Source organism: Somniosus microcephalus, chromosome 6, assembly GCF_052327205.1.
Source record: "Somniosus microcephalus isolate GS21.2 chromosome 6, FLI_Smic_1.0, whole genome shotgun sequence".
Classification (NCBI taxonomy): domain Eukaryota; kingdom Metazoa; phylum Chordata; class Chondrichthyes; order Squaliformes; family Somniosidae; genus Somniosus; species Somniosus microcephalus.
In genome coordinates, this window is record NC_140992.1 from 22,182,040 (window position 1) to 22,199,567 (window position 17,528).

Genomic DNA, 17,528 nt, shown 5'->3' on the forward strand with positions numbered 1-17,528 from the left:
GGCTGGGCCCCGCTCTCCCCCCAGAAGCCCTACGACAGCCGCAACGCGTCAGGGACCCAACTGCTACTTCTGCGGGCAGCCAAAGCACACCAGAAACCTGTGCCCGGCGAAAGGCACCACCTGCTTTAAGTGCGGTAAGAAGGGGCACTTCGGGAAGGTGTGCAGAGGGAACCCCGCCGGAAAACCAACCGCCGGAAAACCCGCCACCGCCGCGTGTGCGCCGTGGGAGCGGCCATCTTGGACGCCATCTTGCCCGACCTCGTGGGGTCCGCCATCTTGTGAGCAGACAGCGTGGACGCCATCTTGTATCGATCAGGGCCCTACAGTGGCATCGGTCACAGTGGACCAGACCAGGCCGCACCCGCTATCCAGATCAATGGTGGACATCGAGGTAAACGGGTGCCGGGTTAAATGCTTAATCGACAGTGGAAGCACGGAGAACTTTATCCACCCAGAACTGGCACAACAACTCTCCCTAAAGGTGGTCCCTACTCAGGGTACCATCTCTATGGCTGACAAAACCCAGACATCGACCATTCTGGGTTACTGCACGGTACAATTGTGCGTTAACGGAACTGTATATGATAATTTTAAAGTATTAATCATGAAGAACCTATGTGCGAGCGTGATCTTGGGCCTGGATTTCCAGTGCAACCACCAAAGCATCACGCTCAAGTACGGTGGGTCCCAGCCGCCCCTCACAGTGTGCGGTCTGGCTACCCTGAAGGTAAAGCCGCCTTCGCTATTCGCGAACCTTACCCCTAACTGCCGGCCAATAGCGACCAAAAGCAGGAGGTACAGCTGGGAGGACAGGCGGTTTATCGCGACCGAGGTAGACAGGCTCCTGAAAGAGCGCATTATTGAACACAGCAACAGCCCGTGGCGCGCCCAAGTGGTAGTGGTAAGGGGTAGCGAGAAGAAACGGATGGTGATCGACTATAGTCAAATGATCAACAGGTACACCCTACTAGACGCCTACCCGCTACCCCGCATATCAGAAATGGTGAACCAAATTGCCCAATACCGGGTGTTCTCCACCATCGACCTCAAGTCAGCGTACCACCAGCTCCCTATCAGACCAGAGGACCGCCCGTACACCACCTTCGAGGCGAACGGACGCCTCTACCAATTCCTCAGAGTCCCCTTTGGGGTGACGAATGGGGTCTCGGTCTTCCAGAGGGAGATGGACCGCATGGTTGATGACCACCACTTGCAGGCAACCTTCCCCTACCTCGACAACGTCACCATCTGCAGTCACAACCAGCAGGATCACGACTCGAACCTCGAGAGGTTCCTGAAAACCGCACAAAAACTCAACCTCACCTACAACGAGGACAAGTGCGTTTACAACACCACGCGCCTCTGCATACTAGGCAGCGTGGTGGAGAATGGGGAAATCGGGCCAGACCCCGACCGATTGCGCCCCCTACGGGAGCTGCCCCTGCCCAACACTCCCAAAGCCCTGAAAAGGTGCCTGGGGTTATTTTCTTATTATTCCCAATGGGTCCCCAACTACTCCGACAAAGCCCGCCCCCTCTTGAAAGCATCCTCTTTCCTGCTCTCTGCTGAGGCCCACGCCGCCTTCAAAAGCATTAAGCAGGATATTGAGCGGGCCACGCTACAGGCAGTGGACGAGAACACTCCATTTCAAGTGGAAAGTGATGCGTCTGACTTCGCCTTGGCGGCCACCCTCAACCAGGCGGGGCGGCCCGTAGCTTTCTTCTCGAGGACCCTCCAAGGGCCCGAGATCAGACACTCCTCCGTGGAAAAGGAGGCCCAAGCCATCGTGGAGGCAGTGCGCCACTGGCGCCACTACCTAGCCGGCAAACGCTTCACCCTACTTACCGACCAGCGGCGTTTATGTTCAATAATAAACAGAGGGGGAAGATTAAAAATGATAAGATTCTTAGGTGGCGGATCGAGCTCTCCACCTTCGAGTACGACATCATTTACCGGCCAGGGGCCCTTAACGAATCCCCTGACGCCCTCTCACGAGGGATGTGTGCCAGCACCACCGGGGATCGGCTACAGACCCTCCACAACGACCTCTGCCACCCAGGGGTCACGCGGCTGTTCCATTTCATAAAGTCCCGTAACTTACCCTACTCGATTGAGGAAGTTCGGTCCCTGACCAGGAACTGCCGCACTTGCGCTGAGTGCAAGCCTCGGTTCTACCGCCCAGATAGAGCCCACTTAATCAAAGCTACACGGCCCTTTGAGCGGCTCAGCTTAGATTTCAAGGGCCCCCTCCCGTCCGTCGACCGCAATGTTTACTTCCTGAACATTGTGGACGAATACTCCTGGTTCCCATTCGCCTTCCCCTGCCCAGACATGACCAGCGCCACGGTCATTAAATGCCTCAACAGCCTGTTCTGCCTGTTCGGTATGCCGAGCTACATCCATACGGATAGGGGGGCGTCCTTCATGAGTGAAGAGCTACGCCAGTACATGCTGTCCAAGGGGATCGCCACGAGCCGTACCACCAGCTACAACCCCCGGGGTAACGGCCAAGTGGAGCGAGAGAACGGGACAGTATGGAAAGCAGTCACTCTAGCTCTAAGGACCAAGGGCCTCCCTATCTCCCGCTGGCAGGAAGTCCTCTCGGATGTGCTCCATTCGATACGGTCGCTATTGTGTACGGCCACTAATACCATGCCTCATGAACGAATGTTTGTCTTTCCCCGGAAATCCACCTCAGGCGTATCCATGCCGTCATGGCTCTCCACCCCAGGTCCGGTACTCGTGCGAAGGCATGTGAGGGGCCACAAGACGGACCCTCTCGTGGAGCCAGTACACCTACTCCACGCCAACCCCCAATACGCATATGTCCGGCACGCCGACGGAAGGGAGGACACCGTGTCCATAAAAGACGTCGCCCCAGCCGGCATCGACAACAACCACGGCAATAGCGGCAACGACGATCACAGCAACTCTTACCCACCCACTACTCTTTCATCACCCCCGGAAGAACACCGACCAACGGCACCCCCACCAACTACCCCTCCAACCACCCTGGCGGCACCCCCGGCAGAGACCCAGGAGGCTACCGGGGACACCCAGCCGACACCCGCGGCACCGCAGCAGCCACGTCGGTCGCAGAGGACTATCAAACCCCCGAACAGACTAAATCTATAGAAGGGGTGAATGTGGTGAAATATTCCATTCACCACTGCCTGTGACTGAGATCGGTTTCAGTGTCATTTCCCTTCCCCCAGACCTCATTGTATTGTGTACTGGAATGTGCTGTATTGTATACTGGAATGTGCTGTGTGTAGGGCTCCGCCCATACCTGGCCCCGTTTGTAAGCTAGCTTCAGTCTGGCCTCAGTCTCCAGAAGGAAGACATCTCTCTCTCTTACGTGTTACTTTCTAAGTTAATAAAAGCCTTGTTTTTGTTCTGCTAACTTCGAGTCTCGGAATTATTGAGGCACATCAGTCTGAACAGCTTCCTGTTGTCCTACAGGAACGAGCCGCATGCCACAACCAAAACTTCCCCCGCTTCGCTCATGATGAAGAGGCAGTTGCGGACAAGTTTTGACTTACTCAAACCCCCAAGGGCAGAACAGGTTGTCCATTGTCAACAACAAGTTCAAGTTGAAAAGAGAGAGAAAAGAGCCAAGGAGAGACAGTTTCATCCGGGAGAGCACGTCCTAGCTCGAAACTACAACACTGGACCGAAATGGGTTCCTGCTACGGTGATCGCGCAGACGGGCCCTGTGTCTTACACGGTTGAGACTGCTGAGGACGTCGTCTGGAGAAGACACACAGATCAACTGTTGCTAGGAGCAGACACAGCCACAGAGGCTCCAACGGCTGGTTGGCCTGAACTGTTTCCGGATGATACCGCAAACCAGCATCCTTTGCCACAGTGCTCTTCTCCAACACAGGAAGTCAAAGAGACTGTTCCACCTGTGCAAACTCCTGACTTTCGACAGACACAGGCACCTTCTCCATCTAGGCCTGTGTCAATGCCTACTGCTGTGGAAACCAGCGATGACCGCCGGTATCCTGTCAGAGAGCGGCGGCCTCCAAGGCGCTTGGATCTGTAGGCTTAGTGACTTACCCACAAGACTGGGGCAGAATAAACCCCAGGGTAAAGTCAAGGTTTGAGGCAGTCTACCTCTACCCTAGGTTCGTTGAGTGCATTGAAAGTAACTTACCTGTTGAGGAATAATGTGGACCTTCCATTAAGACGGGAGGAAATGTTATGTATTGTGTGTTCTATTGTGTGTTCTCCTCCCACCTGTGGTGGCGCTGTCACAGGAGATAAATGGTTGGGTGTTCTCTGTTAAGTTTAGCTCTCTTTGTTCGGAACTCTCCAGAACTTCCATTCCTTCCAATAAAGCACTTCATGTATGAATCTCTGAGTTCTGAGTCCTAAATTGTGTCTAGGTAGAAAGGTACCGACACAACAGGATCCAAGGCCGAAGAACAAATATATTGGGCTGGATATTAGTTCGGGGTGTGGAGAGTTGGGGGGGGCGCTGTTTTAAAGGTCAAGAAACCCGGAAGTACAGGTTTCCCTGAATGTTGGGACGTCTTTCTGTAGGTTTCTGATCGACAGGCCGACTGCTCGTCGGTTGGGAAAGCCTGCAACACAAGGCCGCAGCCGAGCTGGACTGAGAGCAGGAAGGTCTAGTTGGGGGGGGGGGGGGGGGGGGCGGTGGGAGAGATTGTGTTGGGGGGTGGGTGGGTGGGGCTTCCACTGGGTAGCGAGTTGGACCTGGAGGAAGCACTCCTGCTCCTCCTGACCCACAAGCAGTGCTGGAAAGGCAATTAACTCATGGATTCAGCCCTGGTCGCCTCCTTTCACTTGTCGGGGTCCCCCCCCACCCCCCGAGGTCTGGCAGGAAAGACAGGCAAAAAAGGAAAAGGAGGTAGGGGTAGTATTGCTACTTAAAAAGGAGATTAACACAATAGTAAGGAAGGCTATTTGCTCTGATGATGTGGAATCTGTATGGGTAGAGCTGAGAAATACCAAGGGGCAGAAAATATTAGTGGGTGTTGTATACAGACCCCCAAACAGTAATGCTGAGGTTGGGGGATGGCATTAAATGGGAAATTAGAGACGCGTGCAATAAGGGCACAGCAGTTATCATGGGTGACTTTAATCTACATATAGATTGGGTTAACCAAATTGGTAACAATACTGTGGAGGAGGAATTCCTGGAGTGTATACAGGATGGTTTCCTGGACCAATATGTCGAGGAACCAACTAGAGATCAGGCCATCTTAGACTGGGTATTATGTAATGAGAAAGGATTAATTAGCAATCTTGTTGTGCGAGGCCCCTTGGGGCGGAGCGATCATAATATGATCGAATTCTTCATTAAGATTGAGAGTGAAGTATTTGACTCAGAGACTAGGGTCCTGAATTTAAATAAAGGAAACTATGATTGTATGAGGCGCGAGTTGGCTAGGATGGACTGGGGAACATTACTTAAAGGGTTGATGGTGAATATGCAATGGCAAACATTTAAAGATCGCATGGATGAACTACAGAATTTGTTCATCCCAGTTTGGCATAAAAATAACACAAAGAAGGTGTCTCAACCGTGGCTAACAAGGGAAATTAGGGATAGCATAACATCCAAGGAGGACGACTTATAAATTGGCCAGAAAAAGCAGCAAACCTGAGGATTGGGAGCAGTTTAGGATTCAGCAAAGGAGGACAAACGGATTAATTAAGAGGGAGAAAATAGAGTACGAGAGTAAGCTTGCTGGTCATCTTCCAAAATTCTATAGACTCTGGAACAGTTCCCATGGATTGGAGGGTAGCTAATGTAACCCCACTATTCAAAAAAGGTGGTAGAGAGAAAATGGGGAATTATAGACCGGTAAGCCGGACATTGGTAGTGGGGAAAATGCTAGAGTCCATTATAAAAGATGTACAGGAAACTTTGTGATATGCGGCACCGACGGGACCGGCGTGTTGCCGATCTATCAAAACTGCCGGACATACAAAGTTAATGTTGAAGCATATGGAGGTTTTCATCTCCGTATCTGACAACAAACACTGTTGCTTAGCAACAGCTTCTAAAGAGTCGGCTGCAGCTGCAAGCGTCTCTAGCTGAAGCTGTTGCTATAGCTACAGACCTTGCCGTGCCTGACTGGGGAAAAAAAAGAATGAGACCTAAAAAAACTTATAGAAAACGGCTCCTGATTTTTGCCGTTAGATCGAGTATTCCGGACATACAACCTCCGGATAAACCAAAGTTTCCTGTAATAGCAGAACACTTGGAAAACAGTGACAGGATCGGACAAAGTCAACATGGATTTACAAAAGGTAAATCGTGCTTGACTAATCTACTGGAATTTTTTGAGGATGTAACTAGTAAAATAGATGAGGGAGAACCAGTGGATGTGGTGTATTTGGACTTTCAGAAGGCTTTCGATAAGGTCCCGCATAAAAGATTGGCGTGTAAAGTTAACGCACATGGGATTGGGGGTAAGGTACTGACTTGGATAGAGAACTGGTTGGCAGACAGGAAGCAAAGAGTTGGAATAAATGGGTCTTTTTCCGAGTGGCAGGCAGTGACTAGTGGGGTACCGCAGGGATCAGTGCTAGGACCCCAGCTATTCACAATATATATTAATGATCTAGACGAGGGAACTAGATGCAAAATCTCCAAGTTTGCAGACGACACAAAGTTGGGTGGGCGTGTGTGCTGTGAGGAGGATGCCGAGAAACTCCAGTATGATTTGGACAGGTTGGGTGATTATACTGCATCTGCCATACATCTGCCCAATGTGGATAAATGCGAGGTTATCCACTTTGGTGGCAAAAACAGGAAGGCAGATTATTATCTGAACGGCAATAGATTGGGAGAAGGGGAAGTGCAACGAGACCTGGGTGTCCCTTGTGCACCAGTCGCTGAAGGTAAGCATGCAGGTGCAGCAGGCAATTAAAAAGGCAAATGGTATGTTGGCCTTCATAGCGAGAGGATTCGAGTACAGGAGCAAGGATGTCTTGCTGCAGTTGTACAGGGCCTTGGTGAGACCACACCTTGAGTATTGTGTGCAGTTTTGGTCGCCTTATCTGAGGAAGGATGTTCTTGCCATGGAGGGAGTGCAGCGAAGATTCACCAGACTGATGCCTGGGATGGCAGGAATGACGTATGAAGAGAGATTGGGTCGATTGGGCTTATACTCGCTGGAGTTTAGAAGAATGAGAGGGGATCTCATTGAAACTTATAAAATTCTAACAGGACTAGACAGACTAGATGCAGGAAGGATGTTCCCGATGGCAGGGGAGTCCAGAACCAGGGGTCACAGTCTAAAGATAAGGCGTAAGCCATTTAGGACAGAGATGAGGAGAAATTTCTTCACTCAAGAGAGTGGTGAACCTGTGAAATTCTCTACCACAAAAGGCAGTTGAGGCCAATTCATTAATATATTCAAGAAGGAGTTAGATATATTTCTTAAGGCTAAAGGGATCAAGGGATATGGGGAGAAAGCAGGGACAGGGTACTGAATTTGGATGATCAGCCATGATCTCATTAAATGGCGGAGCAGGCTCGAGGGGCCGAATGGCCTACTCCTGCTCCTATCTTCTATGTTTCTATCTTCTATGTTTCTATGTCTGGGAACCTGGCCGACTGTGGTTAAAAATAGGTTGACTGTTAAAATGTAGGCACGCCGCCACATTAAAATATTTAAATAACCAACCCGCCTCCTGCGAGCGGATTGGTCGCCCACCCGCCCCTCATCCTGCCTCCGTTAAAACCGGAAGTGGGCGGGTTGGGTTGCGGTTTCAGATTTTTAGCTTTTCAACCTCCCACCCGAACCAAAGCCACCCGTTTTTTGGGGGTTAAATTTCCCCCCCGTTGTGTTTCCACGACACAGCTTTACAAAAAAAGGTGGTGGCCTTGATTGTGAGGGGAGAAAATGAACTCTAGAAAACCTTAGCTTCTTGATCAGATTCAAATAGAATTTCATTCAAAACATGATAGACATTCATTCCCACTTAAGATACAGCAAGTTACAGTTTCTAGGTACATTACACATACTAACACAGAAAATCATGTTCTATGGGCAAGTTTAATCATTTTCTTGTAAATTTTGTCTCGGCATTAAAAGTGCCAAGTCTACCATCGCTCCTAGCTCCCTTTCAAAATCTAAAATCTGTCCTTCATTCTGTCCCAATATGTAGAATTTTACATTGGTTAAAAGAAAGACTTGCATTTATATAGCGCCTTTCACGACCACCGGATGCCCCAAAGCACTTTACAGCCAATGAGGTACTTTTAAGTGTTGTCACCGTTGTAATGTAGGAAATGCAGCAGCCAATCTGCGCACAGCAAGCTCCCACAAACAGCAACGTGATAATGACCAGATAATCTGTTCTTTTGATTGTGTTGATTGAGAGATAAATATTGGCCAGGACACCGAGGATAACTCCCCTGCTCTTCTTCGAAGTAGTGCCATGGGATCTTTTACGTCCACCTGAGAGGGCAGACAGGGGCTCGGTTTAACATCTGATCCGAAAGATGACACCTCCAACAGTGCAGCGCTCCCTCAGCACTGCACTGGGAGTGTCAGCCTAGATTTTTGTGCTCAAGTCTCTGGAGTGGAACTTGAACCTGAACCCATGACCTTCTGACTCAGAGGCGAGGGTGTGCTACCCACTGAGTCACTGGCTGACACGGTAACATTACAGCTCATTGTAAAAACTGAACCTCAGTAGAGAGTTTTCCAATTTCTAATAAATAAATGATCAGAATACTTCATTTAGCATTAATTTAATTTGTCATTTCTCAGCTCAGTTGCAAAAGGATCTAAATCCTCCTGTAAAGCCTTAACCATATTCCCCTGCCCTTACTGTGCTCCCTACTTTAGTATCATCTGCAAACTTAAGAAGCAGATAATTGGTTTCTGTATGCAGGTCGTTGTGTAGATAAGAAACAACAAGGGGACAAGCAGTGACTCCTATGGTACTCTGCATAGCACCCTCCCCTCATGCATAGCACCCTCCCCTCATGCATAGCACCCTCCCCTCACGAACACAGTGGCCTCGATTTTAACCCCTCCCCTGGACAGGCAGGAGAGGGTCGGGGTGGTGATTTAAAAAAAAACACGAGATAGAGCATCCTGACCCCATTCCCGTCCATTTAAATTTATACAAACCCAAATCAAGCAAAAGGCTGGCACGGGGCTTGAGTAACAGTCAACGGTCTTGGCCCGATGACAAACATAACGGGGAGTCAGGGGGAGTCCTGTGCTGTCACTTAATGGCAGCAGATCAGAGGCGGGAGGCACCAGCTGACGAAGGCAAGTCACAATTCAAATCGCTTTATTGGCATGATAAGTTACATCTTATGTTGCCAAAGCATCAAAATACATTTATGGTTGAGCACATAAACGCAGTTCTATTCATACAGTGTATAAACAGGTATATCCCCGAGTGTATAAATATACATTCGCATTGTTTATATATATTCTTTTCTTAGTTTACTGGTTGTCCCTCTGTTCATGGCAAGCTGTAACATAGTGTGCCGCCAGTGTTACACAGCTTCTCTCTTCTCCCAGTACTGAAGATCAGCTCCGTTTAGCACTCCTTGGAATCCTTCGCCCCCTCCCCGCCCAGGCCAGATTATGGCCCGATCTCAGCCTGGAGCTTCTGCCTCCTCCTCCTCCCCCAACCCCCCCACCACCCACTTCCCCCCCCCCCCCCCCAGCCCTGATCACAGCCTGGAGCTTCTGCCTCCTCCTCCTCCTCCCCCACCCATTCCCCCCACCCCGATTGCAACCTGGAGCTTCTGCCTCCCCCCACCGCCCCCCCCTCCCCAACCAACCCCAAGACTGCCGGGGAACGTCCCCATGGGTCCCCAGTTGCAGCCTCCTGCCGCTACTGAACGATCCAGCCCGCCGGCCAGGCAGTCAATCTGGCCGGCTAACAGGCGGGTGTCTGCCAGAAATATTCAAATGAGGCCCTGCCGTTCTGATCGGCAGGGGGCAGGGCCTCCACGTCCCCGACCTTGTCGGATTCTTTGCCCACTATTGGGCTTCCCACACTCCCCGTTAATATGGGGGCCGGCGTTTCTCAAGCACTTTTCATTTCAATCCAGTTTCTTATCCAGTTCTAAATTCGGCTTTGCATTCCCACGGATTTTCAGTCTAGACTTTCAAAATGAGGCAGTCACATGCCTTCTGGCCGTCCAAATAAACTACATCCTAGGGCCTTCAACGATGCTTCATTTGTAACATCCTGAAAGAAACCGAGGTCAAGCAGGACTTTCTCTACCACAGAAGGCAGTAGAGGCCAATTCATTAAATATATTCAAGAAGGAGTTGGATATATTTCTTAAGGCTAAAGGGATCAAGGGATATGGGGAGAAAGCAGGGACCGGGTACTGAATTTGGATGATCAGCCATGATCTCATTGAATGGCAGAGCAGGCTCGAGGGGGCGAATGGCCTACTCCTGCTCCTATCTTCTATGTTTCGCATCATAAATCCACAGTATTATTTATCAAGCGATTACTGTACAGCTACTCCTCCAACTTGTACTTAAATGGAATATCTAAATTTCAGGACAGGTCATAATTTGTTTCCTGGATTCGGTTTGCCATAGTTAACATGAAAAAACAAATCTGTCCAGAGCTATTATAAGGACTAATAGAGCTTAGTCATGTCATGTAACATGAGCAGCAAGGAGCAACGTCAGTATACTGTGCAAACTAAATTTGAATGCTTAGGCGACTCTTGGCTAGCATTGGTGGCATTTTACAAGACTTAAGTCATCTACCCCAATATCTGGAAACCCATCACTTACCAACGTGTCTGCATCCATGAATATACATTTGGAATAGCGTGTGAGAGCCCAACAGTGTAGCTTTGTAAACGTCACACCGAGTTCAGGCCTCTTGATCATAGCTAAGTGAGCCGAATCCTTGCTGTCTAGCACGTCCACTAAAATAACCTCATCAAAGACTCTTTCCAGCACAGCCCTAGAGAAATAGGGACAGGTTTTAAAACAATAAAACACACACATTTTGCATTTCAGATGTTTATGGGATTTCCAGAGGCAATTTGTATTGTATTCAACTCGAATGTGGTGCCGAATGAATATGCAACGTTTTCAATTAACCCCCACGCCTGCAGGGTCCTTTGCTCCAAATACAGATACCAATCTGCTAAAGCGCCAGAGAAGCATTTGTCCTCAAAAGTTTAGGAATCAGTTGCACTTTAAGTTTCAAGTAATCCAGAGGAAAAAAATTGCATGTATACGTGGGTCGAAAGGTTACGGAGTTACAGACCATTACCCTCATTAAGAGACTATCCTCCTCTGGGAATTCATCCATAATGAATGTGTGATTTCTCCAGTCTGAAAACAACTGCCATAAAGACATGGCTACTAGATTATAGTCAAAGCCTGTGGCTTTTCTAGGGGAGAGATAAGAGTTTCCATGTATTGGTACAGGTTTGTTAACCAATCCGGCTAGAGTCTCACATTTGAGGTTCTTGGGACTGCAGTGTGCCTGATGGAACCACATGCCAATCTGCTAATGGCAGCATGGAACAGGGGTTGTGCTCCAACTTGGAGAAACTGTTGCTTTTAGCGGACTCTGCCAGTCAAATCAGCTTACCCTGGAATAACGGGTCGCACTTTTAGAACTGAGAGGAGGAGGAATTTCTTCTTCGAGGGTCGTAAATCCATGGAGGCTGGGTCATTAAATACATTTCAATTCAATCAATTCAATTCAATTTTATTTGTCATATATGCAGCAGACGTGTGTACTGCACAATGAAATGTTGATTTTTACGAGTCCTCCCAACATTGGAATAAATATGGCATAGCAATGATAAAATACTAATAGAAATACAGTAATAAATAAAACAGTAATAAATAATAATAAATTATTCGTTCATGAGTCTTATGGCCTGGGGGTAGAAGCTGTTTCGGAACCTGCTGGTACGAGACCGTATGCTTCGGTATCTCTTACCGGACGGGAGCAGGGCGAAGAGGTTGTGGCTGGGGTGGCTCGCGTCTTTAATGATTCTCAGGGCCTTCCCCCGGCACCTCTCGGGGTAGATATCCTGCACAGCAGGTAGTTTAATTCCTATATAACAAAAAATGCTGGAAAAACTCAGCAGGTCAGGCAACATCCGTGGAGAGAAATTTGAGTTGACGTTTCGGGTCAGACCCTTCTTCAAAACTGGAAAGAAAAGGAACTAGATCGAAGGCAGGGCTGCGATCGGACAAAAGAATAAAAGAAACAAAAGAAGTAAAAGAGATTAGAAGCTAGACGAGATGGTAATAGGCTGGGATTAGGTGTAAAGTGTACTGGCAGGGCAAAAGATAGCTGCCAGGTGTGAGTGAGAAACAAAAGGAAAGAGGGGGGGGGGGGAAAGGAGTGGAACAATTACAAGAAAAAATGAAATGGGGGCCGAGCTTATGATCTGAAATTGTTGATCTGAAAAGTTTTTCCAGCATTTTTTGTTGTTATTTCGGATTTCCAACATCTGCAGTATTTTGCTATCGTACAGTTTAATTCCTATAGTATGTTGTGCAGCTTTCACCACCATCTGTAGAGCCTTGCGGTCTGTGGCGGTGCAGTTGCCATACCAGGTAGTGATGCAGCCGGACAGGATACTCTCGATGGTGCATTTAAGGTGGCGATACAGATTTTTGCAAGATAAGGGAGTGAAGGGTTATGGGGAGCGGGCAGGGAAGTGGCTTTGAGCCCAAGATCAGCCATAATCTTATTGAATGGCGGAGCAGGCTCGAGGGGCCAAGTGGCCTATTCCTGCTCCTATTTCTTATGCTCTTAATATATGTTCTTATTCTACTTCATCCATCAAGCTTCCATAATGTAACAGTTTGTTTCATCATGGATAATGCCCACTGAGTTAACCAACCTCAGGCAAAGCCTTCAAGAAGAAACCTTCTGAAATGTCTCCAAACCCTATAATAATGAAGCAAAAATCCACAATATCAACCAAAAACTAATCAACTCTGAGCAGTTGCACTGTACTGACAACACATCAATGGCCCAACAGCAGAAGAACCAGACTGTAAATAATCGATCCTTAAAAAATCTCTAATCCTTTCTGAATACTGTGTGGCACTTTTGCCTTTGGGTCAAGGCTGTGGGCTTGAGTGCTACACACCATTTGAGCGCAATCTAGGCTGACTCTCTAGTACAACACTGAGGGAATACTGCATTGGCAGAGGCACTGTCCTTTGGATAAGGTACTACGTAATTTGAAGAGCAGAGTTCTATTGATCAACAGCACCAAAAAATAAAAAAAATGTATTCAGCCGATTGCTGTGGAGATTGTGCTGGTGCAGAAGGGTTGCCTATAATAAGGGTCAACACACTCCACATGTCATTCATTATGTGAACACTTTGTGACACATTTCAACAATGTAATTTAGGGTGCTAAATAAATACAAGGATTTCTTCAATCAAATGCTAGCCAGCTCCTTTTCACAAAAGGAGGCATTTCTACTCCTGCTGGAGGTTTGTTAACTTTGTATCCTGTAGTTCTGCAATAACACCAAGTTCAGTAACCTTGCTTACACATAAATACTCATCGGGTTCAAGACCTGAGGTCATATCCAATCTAATGAGTACACAATTCAGCTGTGTAACAATCTTCTCATAAGTTAGAGCTTTATTGCTCTTCTCTAAACCTTCTCTCCAGCACATTCATCTCTTTTAAAATATATCCATCTTTTCTTAAATAAAAACAGAAAATGCTGGAAATACTCAGCAGGTCAGGCAGCATCTGTGGAGAGAGAAACAGAGTTAACGTTTCAGGTCGATGATCCTCCGTCAGATCTTTTCTTAACCCACTGAACCAGTCTAGAATCTTCTGTCAGTTTTGGCGAAGATGGTGGAGGCAATGGATTCAGTTCTGAAAAGAATTTAGCAGTACACCAGATGGGTAAGGCACGGGACCTTGATGATGGGAGTCCTCGGCTGTTGAAGGATGTCACAGGTAGCAGAGGCCAGAACCACAATGGTTAACCCTCTTTAGATAAGGGACTGGAAGGTAGAAAGTGCAACAGTTTGGTTTCAGGAGTGAGGAGAAGAATAAACTGGGTAACTACAGATCAGTTAGTCGAATGTCAGTTTGGGGAACCTTGCATCCAAATTCAACATCAAGTTAGTGATCATTTAGAAATGCACAGATCAAGGATAACCAGCAAGGATTTGTTAATAGCGAGTCACGTGTGACAAATTTAACAGTTTTGTTTTGAAGATGTGCTGATTGTGTAGATAGAGAATGTAACAGATGTGGTGAATATGAATTTTTAGATAGGTGTTCGATAAGGTGAATTTTTAGATAGGTGTTCGATAAGGTGTAACAAGAGGATTACAACAGGTCAGGTGTAATGGTAGAAGAGGGAGCATGGATAGATAACAAAGGGTTAGAGTTAGTGGGTGTGGCTCAGATTGGAGAAGAGTCAGATGGGCTGTACCATAGATGGATTGCTGATTTGGACTTGGGCATAGGGAGCGCATCATCAAAACTTGCTGACAATATAAAAGTGGGAGTTTGACAGTCAGTGAGGGGGGACTTTAAAAGACTTGAGGAGAATACAGGTTAGCAGAATAAGTAGATAGGTAACAGATACATCATAATTTGGAGATGGGTGAGGAAAAATAAGGATTGGGAACATAAACTCAATGGAACGGTATTGAAGAATGTGGATGAACAGACAGACCCCAAGAACTTAAATACAGAAATCCTTCGAAAGTGCAACTAGTGGTAAATAAATCTGTAAAAGATGACAAGTGGATTTTATTAATAAGAGTATAGAGTTCAAGAGCAAAAATTATGATGTAGGAAGGCAATGGTTCGGCCATAACTGGACAAGTGTTTGGATGACTCAGACCCATTGGTTAGCGAATGGGAGTATTTGGTAGAAATGTTAGTAACTTTAAAATGTCATGTTCCTCACTTAAGATCAACCCTCTTGGTACCAGTGCATCAGTAAGTGAGGTAAGTCACCCCTTGGGCTCAAATTAACAGATGTTTGTGCTGAGGAAATTCAACTTTTGACATCCAGTATCTCAGTACCGGTACAAAATAGGTTACGTGCAGGATATACAGCTCCTACTATCCTGTTCTAATAATGCATCTTAAATAAGATGCATAGAGCTTTTACATACTAGTGTGACTTGCAGTTTCTCCACCAACATGGCACCTGAATAAAAGTGCCAAATTATGCACAAGTTTATACTGGTTTAAGGCTACCCAAACCAGTTTATTCACATTTTCTTCTCCCCCACATGGCAGCTGTCCTTCATTCTGCCAGCACAATTTACACTTCATCTAGCGCCATCCTTTGTTTCTTAACCTGTCCCATTACCATCTCCTTTTGCCTTGAATATCTCTTAATGTCTCTTAATCTCTCCCGCCTTCCATCCTATCACAGACCTTCCCTTTTGTTCTTTCACCCCCCTCCCCACTTTCCCAGCCCCTACACTTGCTTAAAAATCTGTTCCATTTCCTGCTTTTTTTCCAGTTCTGACGAAAGGTCATCGACCTGAAACGTGTACTCTGTTCCTCTCTCCACAGATGCTGCCTGACCTGCTGAGCATCTCCAGCATTTTCTGTTTTTATTTCAGTTTATTCACATTCTTTGGATGCTAGGACCATTGCAGTCCATCAGTCCATGCTAGATTCTAAACTAGACCCTAGGCACAAGGAGAGTTCTAACCAACTGGACTACTTAGACCTTCATTTACTTTTGGGTCTTGCTCCACAGTTTATATTTTGTCAGACAGACATTCAGGCTCATATGAGATTGTGGCCATGTACTTAACGCACACAAAACGGGACACTATAATTGTTTGCATGCCACAAATGGAGAAAACCATTTACAAGACTACAGTGGAGTGTTCTACTCGACTCATTAGGAATTTCATTAATGACCACAAAGAAGTAGGTAAAGTGGCGAGAGAGAGAGAGAGAGAGAAAGAGTGTGTGTGTGTGTGCGTGTGTCAGGAGACTGGTTAAAATTGTGTTTGAGGCAATTGACTATAAATAATTGTGGGGAGCCGCAACACTCAACCAAGCTGCAGGGTCAATTGATCAATGATGTTATCCACAAACAAATTTCTTTCCATCCTCAAATTAAAAATATCAGATATATACTGTGCCAACTGCTCAGTGTTCCAAGTTAGTCGGGTCACACTGTGCCAAGATAGAGAACAGCCAAGTATAATCTTTTAATGAATAAGTACCTGATATTGTTCGATACTTGGGGAGAAACGAGAATCACCAGCTGTCTTGTAGTTTTGTGGTTTCGCAATGACGTTCCCAGTACCAAGGCTCCTTTTCCATATAGGTCATTGGTTGCTAATGTTACAAAGGCTTGATCTACAAAAAAGAAAAAAATCAAGTTCCAGTACAAGTTCAGATTTCAAGGTCAATATGTTGCTTTCTGGAGTAAATGTGTAGCCTTCAGGAGGCAAAGCACATCCTGGAGAATGAAAGCAGCAAGTCATCAGAAAGTGCTCGACAAAAAGCAACACTGCACTCTTCAAGCCATTTCAGTTTGGATTGGACAAGCATGTTTTCTGTTCAGTTTTCATCTATTCTAGGAAAGAAGTACACGAATAGATTTCCACCAGGCAGTGAGTAACACACTCATTTTGTCCATTTATAAAAACCTGGTGGTGACCCGCAGGATACGGTCAATGTAATCGAATCACAGCTGATGTTAAAAATCTAAACAGTTGTAAGGATCGGCTACTGTGCTTAAATGCATTTTGTTTTAAGTTTGCAGCGTTCATATAGTGCAGATTATTGCTGAGGGTGGGCAGATGCATTTCCTGTGAAAGGAAGCACAATCGAATGAAGATGGTTCGCAGCAAGTCACTGAAAAAAGTTAGTGCAAATATCACTGTTCTTCTGGCCATCTTTCTCAACAAAATCACCTGGATCTCGCTCAACGTTCCTACCCATTTTTTAGTGATCTACTGTTGGAAAGGCAAGTCTCTTTCTCTAGCTGATAAGACATTGGTCCAGAAATTCGGGTCCCAACGCGTGAGTACGGACGGAGTACTCACGCGTGGACCCGATGGAGGTGCCGGAATCTTGCATGCACTACGCATGCGCGGGAAACTGGCACTTCCGATCCTCTGAACCAAGGGGTTCAGAGATCGAACGCGTGCGCGGGGGAGTCTGCGCGTGCGCGTTGAACTTCCTTTTTTTTTCAGGTTTTAACGTGCGGGTAAGCCTGTACATTTTAGAAATGTAAAAAGCAGCCGTAAGGACTTCATTTTCAAAGGTAAGTGGTCAATTATTTAAAATTAAAACATTTTTTCCACAGGTTTTTTACTTTTAAATACTTTAAAGCAAGGTAAGTTTATTTTTAGCCCCGTTTTTTTATAAAATTATTTTCAAAAATTTAAATTTTTGTTTAAAATAGTTATTTAATGTCATTTATAGTTTATTTACAAAGTGTGATTTAAAAAAAAAAATTATTTGAAGGTAAAGTACAGTTTTACAGCCTCAGCGTTTATACATTTTGACAGGTCTATCTGTCAAGACTTATGAATGGAGCATT

The 17,528-nt window shown here is 46.5% G+C and overlaps 1 protein-coding gene across 4 annotated transcripts in view; it reads right to left on the reverse strand.

Moving 5' to 3' along the window:
• Positions 1-17,528, reverse strand: part of gyg1a (glycogenin 1a) — a 95,301-nt gene that overhangs the window by 47,472 nt on the left and 30,301 nt on the right. For 2 of the 4 annotated variants that reach the window (XM_085989844.1, XM_085989841.1), the window contains exons 1-3: positions 16,897-16,939; positions 16,201-16,336; positions 10,773-10,947 (exon numbers count right to left, since the gene is read on the reverse strand). In XM_085989844.1, the coding sequence (XP_085845970.1) occupies positions 10,773-10,947; positions 16,201-16,336; positions 16,897-16,924 (339 nt within the window). In that variant the 5' untranslated portion in view covers positions 16,925-16,939. Of the gene's footprint in view, positions 1-10,772; positions 10,948-16,200; positions 16,337-16,896; positions 17,035-17,528 lie in introns of those variants that run through there. The other 2 variants (XM_085989843.1, XM_085989842.1) reach the window with 2 other exon arrangements.